This window comes from Eurypyga helias, unplaced genomic scaffold, assembly GCF_000690775.1.
Source record: "Eurypyga helias isolate BGI_N326 unplaced genomic scaffold, ASM69077v1 scaffold24882, whole genome shotgun sequence".
NCBI classification, from domain to species: Eukaryota; Metazoa; Chordata; class Aves; order Eurypygiformes; family Eurypygidae; genus Eurypyga; species Eurypyga helias.
This window is the reverse complement of record NW_010235623.1, coordinates 15,624-30,042: the sequence shown is the minus strand read 5'-3', so window position 1 is coordinate 30,042 and position 14,419 is coordinate 15,624. Positions and strand designations below refer to the sequence as shown.

At 42.5% G+C, this 14,419-nt stretch overlaps 1 protein-coding gene across 1 annotated transcript in view; it reads right to left on the bottom strand.

The window, feature by feature from the left end:
* Positions 1–755: 755 nt before the first annotated feature.
* The window catches only part of ABHD17C (abhydrolase domain containing 17C), a 29,150-nt gene continuing 15,486 nt past the window's right edge, over positions 756–14,419 (bottom strand). The window contains exons 2-3 of the mRNA XM_010146825.1: positions 5,914–6,093; positions 756–2,273 (exon numbers count right to left, since the gene is read on the bottom strand). Of these exons, the coding sequence (XP_010145127.1) occupies positions 2,054–2,273; positions 5,914–6,093 (400 nt within the window). The 3' untranslated portion in view covers positions 756–2,053. The remainder of the gene's footprint in view (positions 2,274–5,913; positions 6,094–14,419) is intronic.

The following is a 14,419-nucleotide window of genomic DNA, read 5'->3' as shown; positions in this document are numbered from 1 at the left end:
TTCGGCACAACAAAAAACATTGCCTAAGTAAGTAAAAATTCCCCAAGTCACTACCCAGACTTTCAAACTCTTTCAGCCATTGTCCAGAGCGTCTATACCCTCAGTATATTTGTTTCCACAGGGCTACAGTCTCAGGAAGAACACCTGTAGAAATGAAGAAAACCTACTGCAGATTGATGAAGGTGCAAAATAAGGGAAGAGACCTGTACCTGAACATTGATTTCACACACAGGAGGGAAGCAGCACCCTTGAGGTGATGAGTGGGCAAAACCCACCAGTGCCCAGGAGGAGAGCTGGGGCCCTGCTGCTTGGGGCATTAAAACTCAAGCCTGGGCAGCTGAGACATGTGGATCCAGATGATGTGGAGCAGGACGGCTGTCCTGATGTCTGCCCACTCTAAGGGAACGTTTCTCCTTCTACAGTAACGGGGCCAAGTGACTAGTCAAAGACAACGGACCTGCTTGCAGTGCTGACAGTTAACTGCAGGCCTGGTATAAAGACCCCTGACAACTCTTCCAGGCAATGGATCATGATTTTTTCTTTACTTAAAACCAGCTGAACACCCCTTAAAAGTAATTTCCTTTACATTTGATTCATATACTGAGCTTCATGGAAATGTTACGTGGTACTTTCAAGGAAAACTCTCCTAAAGGAAGGAATTGAATAATGAAATCCAAGTTCCTCTATCCAGTAACCTGCACTTCACTCTCTCCTTGTCTATGAAAATTACAGGCCAAATAAGACTCCAAAATTCAGCAAGCTCTAATCCATGCATCCTTTATTCCATTACAATCACTGTGTTGCATTCCAGCAACAGGACACAAACTGCAATCAATCGCGATCAATTTATACAACAATCTGAGGCTTACAGTACATTTAAGGCCTTTAAATTTGGAAAAGTTAGACCTATGCTAGTAGTGTAACAATTTTTAAGTGTCTTGCATTTCTGATGCATAATCTGTGCGATTCCAGTGTCAAAGAATCAAATTACTTCTCAACTAAAAAGATCAGCTCAATGTAAATTTAGTTTCATAAATTCATCAAAACATAAATGTGTAAATTTTTTTTTTTGTCCTGGAAACTTTATAAAATTTTAATAGCAAAATAATATAGGGATAAAAACATATTTTAACAAAATGTATTCAATCATATACAAACCAGAATTTTGCAGTTTATTGTAACTAGACTTAAATTAAAACTACCAATTAAGAATCTATGCACAATGTAAATTCAAATATGTACAGTACTTTTAAAAAGTCTACAGGAATGCTTTACAGAAGGAAATGTCCGTTATGGCTATTATTCAGACCATCTGAATATTAAAATGAGTTTTCTAGTAGTAAATTTACACATTTATTTTTTAAACAAAAGCAACTTTGTCCCTAGTTCCTTTAAGAATATTCCAGTTATGTTTACACAGGTAATGGAGAGGTCCTTACAGAGTTTAGCCCCATATAGTAGTTTGTTTATTTTCAGGAAAAAGTATATTTAAATAATTTACTTGGGAAGATCAGTAAGTTAACAAAAGAACACTAGAAGGGAGGAGGGGGGACTTCATCACAATAACTCTCCAGTTACAATACCACAGCTAGAAACTTCACAGAGAAAGCACTCCCTCAGATTGAACCCAGGACCAGTTGTTCGGAACAAGCTGTAGCTCATAACAGTCACGTTCTCCGCACTGAGAACGCTGGGGAAAAAAAGTCTTTGTAGGACAGAATTAGAAACGATCTGAAGTGAGACAGAGAAAACTGATCTTCGATTAATACAGCACTAGGTAAAAAGTGTCCCCATAAGCAGCTAGTATTCCCACTTCCTTCAGGGCAACGAGCTAAAAATTGTTGGAATTACAGTAGTTGACCATATTTGTGTGCATTAGTAGAATAATTTCCAGATATAAAAGACAAATTTCATCAGATGTTTGATTAGAACACCCTCAAGACAGGGTATTTCTTCATAGTATAAAGCTATTACAGCTATCCAGTTAAAGCATGTGCAAAACCAGGTAATTTCTTCCGTTCACAGTAACTGAGGTAAGATCAGGTAGGCTTCTTCAGGAGTTGGGAAGTTCATGAGAGATGAACTGTTTTAGTCTCTCTAAGTATTGTGCATAAAGCTCTATGTCATTATGCCCAGCCCCTTCCACCCAGAGGGGCTCTACCGCTCGCGGACATCGCTCGTACATGGCCAGGCCGTGGGAGAAATCAATGACCTCGTCTTCGGTACCGTGGATGACCAGCACAGGAGAGGTTACTTTAGATATCTTGTCAATGCTGGGGGATGGAAAAGAAAAACATAGCTCAGTTTGGGGCTTTTACTTCTGTCCCTTTAAAGAAAGGACGCTTACCTACCGACGCACGATCGGGTCACCACTGCATGTTTCTAAGGGGCTGCAGAATGCCGGAATCGTGCCCAAGCAATACGGAATGAGGCTCACTCCCAGAACACACGTGTAAAACGGGAGCCTGCACTGCAATCGCCATCATCATCACACCAATTCCAACAAGATGCTCGAATGGGCAGCACGCCAACCCCCAAACCAGCAGGTGCATCACAAAAACCACCGAGAGGCAAGTGAAGCCCAGGGGACGTGCTGCCAGTGCGGCCTCCTCACACCACACGTTAGCACCTTCCAGTTTAACACCTTAGGAGTTACTAACTACATTCCCACCATAAGGCTTATTAAAGAAAAAAGCCTCAGCTCACGAGGTTTGAACCTTCTTTGAAGGCCCAAAGTAAAGTAGATTCAGCTAGAGAAAAAACAGCCTTCTTTGGACTGATTGTCCATGTTCAAATGGCAAGGAAGAAAACTCTGGGAGAGGAGCGTTACACAAGGATATTTAACCCCGATCCAAACAAAACACACAGGATTTTATGTCACACAATCGACAACTTCTGCAAAGTGGCCTTAAAGTAATCTTCCCTTTGGTTCAGGCTCCACTTGGCAGACCAGTATAGGGAGTGACTGCCTCTCACAGGAAAACGGGCTCAGGGGAAAGGGAAGAGTGACAAAGGCACCGCCACACCTATGAGCTCAGGCTAGAAAACCCCAATTCTGAGGCCCACTGGTAGCACACAAACTTCACAGTGGTAAATGGCAACTTTCTCTGACCTTCTTCATGGAAGCACCAACTTTCATTTCCAGCCAGACATTTCATGGTTAATAATTCCAATATTATCATCAGAATATTTATCATTATATATTCCAATATCGTTAACTCCAAATGGGTACGCAGACACCAACTGCCTTCCTACCAGCTCCACTTAGATCAACAAATGGAGGAACTGGCTCAGGATGTTATTCAGAGCATGGGATGAAGCGGGTGGAAAAACGAGCGTGGGTAATACTCAATTTGACAGAAGGACAAGTCTGTTTCTTGACACTATTAATAAAAGGTGTCTGGATTTTCCTGCTACTGAAGAACAAGAAAGCATACAATTTTGGTAAACCTGGAGATTTTACAGAGTTATCAAGACTCTTTAAAATTATTAAGAAATACAGATGCCAAACACTGACTTAAAAACAGGTTTAAAAGAAGCTTTATGCAAACAAAGTTAATTAAAAATTAAGGTGTAGACTGAAGCCCTAAACCTCACGCATATAAATCTCAGCATTTAATATTCTAGAGAACTATCTTTGGTATTCCAGTACACAGGTGAATGTAAACACTTTTCTGTCTCAATACTACTCAAAAAACCCCAGATCTCATGTCATTTAAAGATGAAAAGTTATTTAAAATTAAAATGCAGCCTATTTCACTTTTCCCATCTGGAACTCGAGTTGTGTACAGCGACGCTGAACACAGAAAAATATCCCAAGAACATCAGAATAATGCACTTTTTTCATTATTTCCAACCCAAACTAGCACCACAGCCATATGTAAATACTTTCCAATCAACATGCTGTACAAACTCAAGTCTTAAGCCCATGTCCCCAAATTCCATGCTGTGACAGACATGTCACCTACAGATACACCTCATTTTAGTAGCCAGATACCAAGTTCTCATTTATTATAGGAAATCCCCTTCACTTCAGTATTCGGATAACAAAACTATTTTTTTTCACATATATTCACAGACCATTAAGCTAGATCATATTTGTAGTTTGCAGAAAATTGGAAAGCGTCCCGTTGCCAACTCAGCAACTCGTACGGCAGCATTTAAACTGCACGCTAGGCTTACTTAGTATTCCCAGCCACACCGCTCTGCAGCGAGAAACATCGACAGAGACCAAATTCTCATGGAGCCCCAACATAAACGCACACAACAGCAACCCACGGGAGGTGCACACAGAACCATGTTGTCTCCCGCTGTGCAGACAGACAGTTGAGCTGCACACGCACACAAAAGCGCGCTGCCGTTTCTTCTCCCTGCTTACGGCGTAAGGGAAGTCGGGCTGACAGCAGGAACAGCTCGGTAGGGTAAGAACAAAACACTCGAGTGCTACAGTACATCTGTTGTCACTGCTCCCCCCTCCCACTTTTTCTTTTTAGGGCTGTTATGTGATTTAGTGGGTACCAGCTGATCGCTGTTACTTCTGTAAACGGAGCTATTTTTAAGGTTTTTGTTTTCCCCCCCCTCACAGCATTTGTAAATATTTCAGGTTTGAGGATGATGAATGAGCTGGAGTATGGGTGTTTCAAATTCTGACTGCACCTCCAGCAATTTAATTACTTCTTTAATTAATAACCTCTTTGGAAGGATTCTAAACACTGGGACTGGACAGAGATACTGTGAGAGCCACTACTACTTGGCTACTACTAAGCCAAGCTTTGCACAATATTTCAAGTCTCTGCTTTGTCTTCTCCCTTCCACAGACCACTTGGCTTTTTATCTGTGCCGTCCCCTCACCCCCCCCCAGGTCTACATACACTGCTACATAGAGACTGGCTTCCCCTCCCATAATTTAAACTGGGTCAAACAGCAAGTTTATAAGATTCCTAGAACATTTGCTATTCCCAGGACTTCCAGTGTTCCCAGATATTTGGATACTCTCATTTAGGTCTGTAGCAATTGCTTTTCAAATGAAATGCTAGGCTATAAAGGCAAACTTTTATCTTGAAACCAGTTGGATGTAGCTTTCCGTATGTAAAAACATTCTGGAGCTTCTAAAACAAGCTCAAAATCTTCCAAAAGAGGGACAGTAACTTACTTTATTTTGGTCACAGACATTAGGATCTTACATGATCTCCATCAGGGAGGGACAAATACAAGTCTCCGTATCTTTAGAGATTTCGCATGGACAGCATAAAGACACAGACGGGTTTTTACTGACAAGGACCAAAGGCAAAGAAACACTAAATGCATTCCCTCGGGATTACACATGAAATGCAGAACCAAGCTGAAAAGTGAGCCCCATCAGTCTAACACTCTAGCCTCTGACCCTCTCTTGTTTTCTGCCTTTAAAAGCAGCAATTATCTATACCTTTTTCTCTGCTGATCTGGTAAAACTAGCAATATTTTAACAAGCAGCTTGAAAAGAGCACATCCACATCATGACATCATATTACCTCCTAAATCAAAGTGGACCGAGATGTTAAGAGTGTGCAATTACTAATTCGTCAGTTATTAGCCTGAAAGACTTAACAGTGTATTATCAGTTGTTAAGCTGCTACTCTAAACTTCAGAGCATAAAGATTCTGATATTAACAATCCATAACACACAAAACCAGAAGAGAAATTAGTTACAAACCCTAAGGCTTTGTTTGTTCACTAAGTCATGTCAGTTTGAGACCGACATCAGCCTGTCTCTTACACGGTGAATCTCTGGATTTAGAGGGTGTGCATATGTGCAGTTTAAAAGGCAGGTGACAATTCAATAAAGGTCCCTGCAAAGTTACACAACTAGTCTCTTTTAAGCACCTAAGGAGCATGTTGAGTACAGAACACCCTCTTTGCAGAGTTTATACGTACCTTGGAAAAGCATCAAAGCAGTAGGTTTTCCTAGTGTCAGGAAAAGCTACCCGTAATCCAGACATCAAGGGAGAATGAAGGATTACTGCTGCACACTCGTACCGAGATGCCAGGTCTACTGTAGGGACAGTACCGATACTCTGGCCATACAGGATGATGTTCTCAGGACTAACACCATACCTGTAGAGAAAGGAAACATCCCTTTAAAACAAACACATAGAACTAGAACACATTTTTGCATCACAACAGCAAAACCTAAACAAACAGAAAGGGGGATAAAACCCAAAACATCCCTCAAGTCCCTCCATCCCTCCTAACCATCCAGCTCTTTAAAATCCATTCCCAGGAGACATGGATTTACAAGTCTAAACTCCAAATAGTCTGGCAAAGCAAATAACCAAAATATTACACCGGCTCAAAGAAGGAATATCAGTCTGTTAATCTGCACCACCTCCCTCAACAACTCTTATCTTTCACTCACAGCAAATCGTAAGTTAGACTTCTCCCCCCATACAGAGTCAGTCTCAGGAATTTCAATCAGATATTCTGGAGGCTAACCGCCTGCCCACCAGTAAACAAGCTGGTTACTGCTCTGCCCACCTTTCTTTCCACACAGCAGGAACTAAATGGCCAAACTGCCTTCTTAGTGTAGCTAAAGGCAGCAAAGAGAATAAAAAAATTGAGAGGATCATTCTGTTCATTTCTTCCATTTCTGATCAATGTAAATTATTCCTCATTTTTCTTTTGCTATGAAGATCCATCCTTCCATAAAATTCAGGGTTCATAGGGAGTCCTGGATGGCTTCCCAATATTCCCATTCAGTCTATGAAATTGTCCTAGGTTGTGTGCTGTTTCACAGCGCAGAAAAACCTCACGGATGATACTAAATCCGTTTTTACTTAAAACTATGCAAAATATAAAGGAATTTGAAGGGGCACAGGAAGAGGCAAGAGTGTCTAGGAAGGAGCGAAGAGTACAACAGTATTTGGCCACCACAACATGTTAAGAAAGCTGCAAATCAAAAGCTGCTAGTCAGATAATTATAACATATAATTATAACCCAGAATATTTCTATGTGTAACTCCTCTTCCTATTTTAAGCCGTACACAGAATAATCAAATGCAGAAGAGAACACATTTCTAGTAGAAAATACTTCGTGCAGAACATGCCTTTTTGCCAGTGCACGCTGCCTACAGTCCTGCTGTCATTGCTGTGACAATGAAAAATCAAACCCTACAGTTTAGGCTATACCCAGCGTACTCCTGGAACGTTTCAACTGATAGCAGGGTGTATGGCAGGCCTGGAGAACACGTGACTTTCGAGCAGCTCAACGACTGGGTATGTGCAAAAGAAATAATGACAATGGAAGAATATTCAATTAAATACTAAAATTACAACAGAATAATCATCCAGTCCTAATCACCCAACTACAGGCTGTCGAGATTGCCTGGTTTTTGCGATCAAGTAAAACCAGACTGGATTGTCGTGACTGTAGCTTCTGTGAAACGGGAGCTTTCTTAGTATTTCTGTACTGCTGAGCAGTGTGCTTTTGGCATCTACTGCAATATGAATAAGCGACTGTATAAAAATATCTCCCTGGAGTAAAATCGTATCCTCTTGGTAACCAAGCAGCAGCTCACGCTGGTGGTCTATCGCCACAGCCATAGCCTGATGTTTTTAAAGAGATGCTGTGAAGCTCTCTTAGAACTTTTTTCCTCCCTCACTGTCAGACACAGTCCACCACACAGCAGAGCCTAGTTCATTTTGGTATGCATGTCAACAAGATCCTGGAGCAAAGCCTTGTGCTCACGGACTTCATTCCGGCTGCTGGGTGGGGGAGGCATGAACCTTTGAAGGTAGCACATGCATCCGATGTGCTGATCTAGAGGCTGTCACATCGCATTAAAGACGGGAAGCAATGCATCAGCACCAGGGAATACAAGAAAACAGGGCTGGAACAAGAACCTCCATGTGACACTGACATAGGAATGGAATGATATGGAATGTAGGGCTTGCAGTAACTTCCTGAACTCCAGTATCACGATAAATGTACACCTTTTAGAAAGGGGGCTTGACAATCTACGCAGAATATGCAGACAGATGTTTGAATGAGAATCACAGGATAACTGGACAGCCTAGGGTAGCAGGAGAATTCCTTCAACACATACATTCGCCTGGCGATTTTCTTCAACGGTGATCTGCTTTGGATTCAGGCCTTTTGATGTTCTTCTGTTTCTGAAAACAGCTCATATTTTAAGTGGAGCACCTTGCTGCTGTGGCAGTAGATTCTCCAGAAAAAACCAAGATCTCAATTTCATAGTATGCCAGTTCAAGGCAGATAGCATCATTAACTGCCCCCACCCCTGGTCTCTCAATTCAAAGCAGCCCTTCATCACTAAATAAATGCTGCAACTATTCAGTATCTAACTCAGCAGAAAGGCAACGTGACAATTTTGACAAAACAATCATAAAAGGGTATTGGGACACTGAGTTAGCAGACCTGTCATTAGGTCAAACACCTTTCCAGCTTTGTATCCCTACTGCCTGACAACTAAAGGAACCTCTGGGGCTGTTTTAGTTAGGGACAGTCCACCTTCCCAGGACAGAAGAGTGACTGTAACAGATGTATCTTTTTATGCCCTTTACCACTAGGCCATCAATCCGAAGGTGAGACACTGAGCTCACCACAAACATCAACAGAAACACTGCATGTAAGACGTTCTTCTTGCAAGGCCAAAGACGTAAGACAACTCCTACTCAAGGGTTGTGAACAGCTGACAGGCGGGAGGTTCTCGGAGCTGAAGGCCAGGGCTTGGCTCTGTGACACTCCATGTCTTCAGGAATGCTGCCCAGCTGGCGAGTCGGCAGGCGCTGTGCACTCGAGGCGCAAAACCACCTGAGGATTTCAGCCTGAAATATAGGTCATTTAAAGAAACGCTGGGCCCCTTCTCCACTCTCCGCAAACTCCGTGTGGTACTGGATTCTTGTGCAACAGGAATAGTGATACGGAAAGGAAAGGGGAGAGGAAGAGCAGACATGGCTAAGGAGAAAAAAAGGAAGGAACGTGACATAAAAATGCAAAAGACACTGAGAGAAGAGGAGTCCTGTTACAATCTGCTCTCCTATTAAGGAAGAAAGTCCTTCCACCAGCTAAACAGCAGCTCCTAAAAATATCTTCCTTGAAACACAGGAGCTCTGGTCTCTGTGGAAACAGAGCGGGAGACCCAAGTTAAAGTTAGGGGTATGCTTCCGCACTCCTCTGGAGCCCAGTGCAGAGCTGACAATAAGCAGGGCAACGCTGCCCTGCGGAAACCGGCCTCCAGCAAAACAAAGTAGGAAGCTATTCAAATAGTCACCGCGGGCACACGTAAACCACCGATCTGACAAGGGGAGGGGGAATACAAAGGAGGCGGGCATGCTTTTTCCCCAGGGGAAGTGCAAAGCTCCTGCCGTTTGAAATGATGCAAGTATTTCTGCTCCCCCTACCCACAAACACTCACGGGGTGGCAAAGTTCTTCTCCAGCCTAGTCTGCTCCCAGTAACCCATGAGGAGATTATCTGGATTACGGATTACACCTCTTCCATGTGCAGAAATAAACCCAGCTCTCTTCACAAGCGGCACAGCTATCTGCACCTACAGCTTACCACCTCAAGCCAGGTCCAGCCGAGGCACCACCACACCCCCAGTTCGCAATAACACCGTGGGCTTTCTCCTCCCCACGTTACTGCCTGTATTGCAGTTGATACCAGTCAGGTTTAACAGGAGTTCGGCTTTCCTGATGCTCGCCCGAGCGATGTGCACAGAGTTGGCTATTACAAATCCGTATCCCAGACTCGCCTACTTACTCCCACACAGGGCAGGAAGTCGCACCAACAGGTCCGTGGGACAGGAGAGTTGGGGAATGTCGCTGGTGGGGTGCCTATCAAAGGAGTATGGGACAATTCTAGCTCAGCCTGCTCGAGGGCCACATCCCCCCTCCGTTTCCTCACACAGCACAGATAATGGTATCAGTGGCCTTTGTAAAGTACTTAATGCTTTCTGGCTGACAGCACTACCTACAAACTGTGTATTTACAGTATTACATAAAACATCTTTAATTATAAGCAGAAGATACTGATTTCCACCACCCCTTGGGCTTCAGCTTTGAGCGATGCAGACAGAGTTTATCGTTGCTATTTTTACTCTCTCCTTACTCAGTTGAAAGCGCTAGTGGAATGCTGCTTCAGGGACTACAGACGTGCCACGCAGCTGAAGCCCGGCAACGTTCACGGCCAAAGTTACAGCATCTGTGCCAATCCTCAAAGGAGCTAAATACATAGTCATTAATGAGGCCAGTTCTTTTTTTCAGGTTTGCTGAATCGGTGAAGTTAACCACACCTTGTATTTTCAGCCCTGAAGTTTTACGGTATTTGCTGTCCCAACATCCCATACCTAAACAGGAAGGCATACGGAACAGCATGGATACAGCACGAGCAACAAGTTAGTTTTCAAGCACAGTCACAGTAACTATCTAGGCAGAGCATTGTGATTACGCAAACCCCGTTTCATAATGCTGTCGGGACCTACTGTTTAACTGCCGCTAACCTACGGCAGCGACGGGTGGTGAAGTTCCTCCTTACCACGCAGCAGATGAAGATAAAAGGCCAGCAAACAAGGTAACTAGCTGGCGTGTTGGCGCAAGAAGACCGAGTTAGAAAACCTGCACTCCCCTCACAAGGGAAACCCCAACAAAGTAATTCATTTTCAAGGCACACAAAAGATCCAGCATGCATCAGGGACACCAATCATGCCACATTTGGAGGAAATAATGACTTCTAAGAGTATCTTTACTAGAATATACATGTGCCTGGTTATAAGATCTTCATAGGCTATTCTTCAAGTCTGTTTCTTCAACCTATTTGTCACAACATATTTGTTCCCTTTTCAATATGCATTATCTCTCAACTTTATAACCCAGAGACATTTAGATCATTCATTAAGAAACTATTAAGAAACATAGATAGGTTTTTTCATAGCATCATTACACTCTTCCATAAGATACGCGTCTACGCTTTCAGAAATAAGGGGTTATTTAATCTGGTATGGATCTAAAAAATCTAATTTTGGGGGCAGAAATGGAAAGCAAAAATCCTCAATCAAGTAAAAAACCCACATGCAGATCATGTACCTTGAACAAGAGTTTACGTTGCAGGACCTTTATGTCAAAAAAGCTCAACAAGAGAAGTTCAGTCAATAAGTATTATCGCAAGTAATCTACAGTATCAGACCAAACCACTGAATTTCATGTTGTGCTTCAGCAAGTACCACTCCGGCATGTCAGCCAAAATACCACAGAAATTACAGCAGACTTTCAGCCTAAATGCCAACACTAAATTGAGAGCAAGGCATTAGATTAAGGATTTTTTGGTGTTAACCATAACACCAACTGTCAATTGAGAAAAATCAGAATTACTTCAAGACTCACAGGAAGCCCTGGCACACAGCAAGAGTCTCTGTGCCAGTTTCTCACTCCCATTTTCCTTGAATTCACACAAACACAGGTCTAAAATTCTTCACTGTTTTACTGAGCACAACAGACACTGATTCTCTAAATTATGTCCAAGTCTACAAGTGCCATGTGATTCAAATTCAGATACAACAGACCCTCTTTGACTCCACATTTTTGTTGTGGTAAGATCCAAAAGTGGTTCGCAGAGTATTCTGGCTTACGAAGCTGCAAGAAGAGACACGTGTTTTTTGGCATATATCCCAGCACGCTGTCACAGGAGCACACAAGTAATTCCACAAATGTGTTCACACTCAAAATAATTTCAGTGGCTGCCAGAGAAATTCCGTCAAGGAATCTGCCACAGTTTGGTATCACTTGTTATTTTACTGCCATACCAGGTAGTCATTTGGTTATGCTATGGAGAAATCCTAGCGCTAATAATGTGTTAGGCAATACTGGAGCTACAGGATGAGCTGACCCTTGAAAATTCCCTCTTAACAGCTACTTTGGAAGATCACTAGTTGCACATATCACAATACTACAGGCTGCTGGGCTGTGTGACTGTAGCACTAAGCCAGCCATGTAGCAGCTCTTCTCATAGAAATGAATGGTTCAAGCAACTTCCGGGCACTTCTCAGGGTGATCATTTGCAATGCATTAACTTAATTATACCCAAGCATGAATCACTACAATCGCTTCCTGATTACTGTCTTGTGATAATGAGCGATCTGTTATCAAATACTGAGAACTGTGCTCAAAGTTCAACCAAGCCCTAGCAAGGATATTAAATACCACTGGCGAGCTCAAGCAACCATGACAAAAGCAGGCTGTCACACACTGCTGACACGTGAAACCACCTCACTTTTGCACTGCACAACCAGGGTGGATAAAGGAAGGCTACTTCATGGCATTGTCTGGTACAAGCTGTAATGAAATTACGTTTTAAATTAACTGGGGTTATGCTAATCTACTCTGAGTAGCCTTGGAGTGGAGGGCAGGTGTATTTTTTTAATTAAACAAAATCCAAATAATACTAGTTCCTCTGAAAATTGCTCCTTTTTCAAATAAAACCTTAAATTACCTTGTGTTCATCTGCCTGAAAAATAGACTCCCTGAAGTTGTCATGTTTCAAAGTAGGAAATCCCTTCCTTAACTACACTAAATCCGCTCAGGACTCAGCAAAACCATTCCTGAACAGCAAATCCATTCCCTTCCTTTCCTTCCCAGTTTCACCATTACTAGAGAGTTCCTTCTCCCCCTTTGACACTCATTTTGTTGGAGGATTTCATGCCACATGGCAGCACTTCCACCGCACGTTTCTGAGCCAACCTACCCCCACCCTACTGCCAGCCCAGCCGTGCCGCAGCGACGCAACCCAGCAGGTCCAGTCTGCGGTCCGTCTCCTGTTACTCAGAAGTCAGGCTCTATCCTCACCAACCTTCATAGCTACTGATCTCACAGCAGAGATCCTCTGACAACTGCACTCAGGATGCATCTATCCATTTCAATTTTTCAAGCATTCTTCAGAAATAAGAGTCAAAAGGGAAGCGAAACATAAGAATAAAAAAAATAGATAGCACGCATCATCAGCCAACAAAGATGACTTCTGCAAACTTGCCTTCTGAAAGAAATTTCTTCCAAGTTAGCTGAACAGCAGCAAAATGTTGTGATACAGAAGATGGAATGGGTAGAAAATACGCAAACCGTACTTGCAGATCAATTATTTTAAGGAGCTACAAAGTAAAACCTCCTGTGTTTTCCTCTTATACTGAGAACTCAACTGTATTTACATGACTTCTCACCACTACAATACTAAATTCTGCTGTTTGGTTTACGTTTGGTTGCTCATGTGTTGACCACATGAACTAGCAGTTGAATGTATAAGCAACAAACAGATTTGGAACAGTTGCTTCTGCCTGACTGAGGCTTGGGGTTTTTTTTTTTCCTTCCCCTCTCTCCCCCAAGATAGCAGAGAATGAGGAAACAGTTTTCATTAAATGTGCATTGAAAATTAAGCAGGAACTTGTACCATGGACACAAGGATGTCAAAGAAGGGAATAACTGCCTCTACAGTAATTCCTTCATACCGAGTTGCAAGGTAGCAAGGTGGCCATGGACCAGCAAAACCAGACTCTTGCAGGACATCCAACAAAAATGAGCACTGAAGTGGCTGAGCCTTGTGTATGAACTCCTGCCTTTATCATTCTACTGCTTTATTACAGAAGGTAACACTCCAGCACTGTGTGCACTCACGCAATGAGAGGAAGGGGGCACCTTCCTAAACAAACCTAAACGTCGGAATTTCGTTTTACATCCCCAATCACAGGAGGAAATGCAATCCAAAACCACTGTGAATTGAAAGACAAGCAGCTAGTAACAGGGGAAACAGGAGTTAAACACAGGAATATATTAAAATGTAATTCCTACCCCAACTTTCTTTGCTTTAGCAAATGTCGAGCAATCTTGAGTCACACCTTTTAGTTCCAAGACACAACGGGCAGACAGCATATTGAAGTGAAACTTCCACTCCAGTTATTTTAAAATAAAGCGCTGGAGTTAACTTTAACAAAGTATTCTGAACTTAATTAAGATGCTCTGTAGCAAATAAACGTGGAATACAGAAGTCTTAGGCTTTATTTATCAAAGACAAGAAACCTTTACAGGCCACTAAGAACTATTTTCGTTGACCACAGCATCAATAATTCACAAAAGCTCAGTCAGCTACTTTCTATTATATACTCTTCGCTGTAACCAGTGGACACGATCTATATAGCCAGTCTCTGAGGTACATTTGAATAACCTAAGACAGCAGAGACAATTCTGTTGCTTTCCCAGAGAAGCTCAGACCATAGCATCTTCTGTAGTGAGGAATTCATTATCTTCCCCCCAGCTTCTCTCATCTCTACCCCGCTGTGGTATTTTTATTTCAGCTGCACACATCATGCTCGATGCTTTGTAACGCAGCAGAGCTAAGACGTGTGAGGAGCATGCTCATCTCATTTAACACGACATTAAAA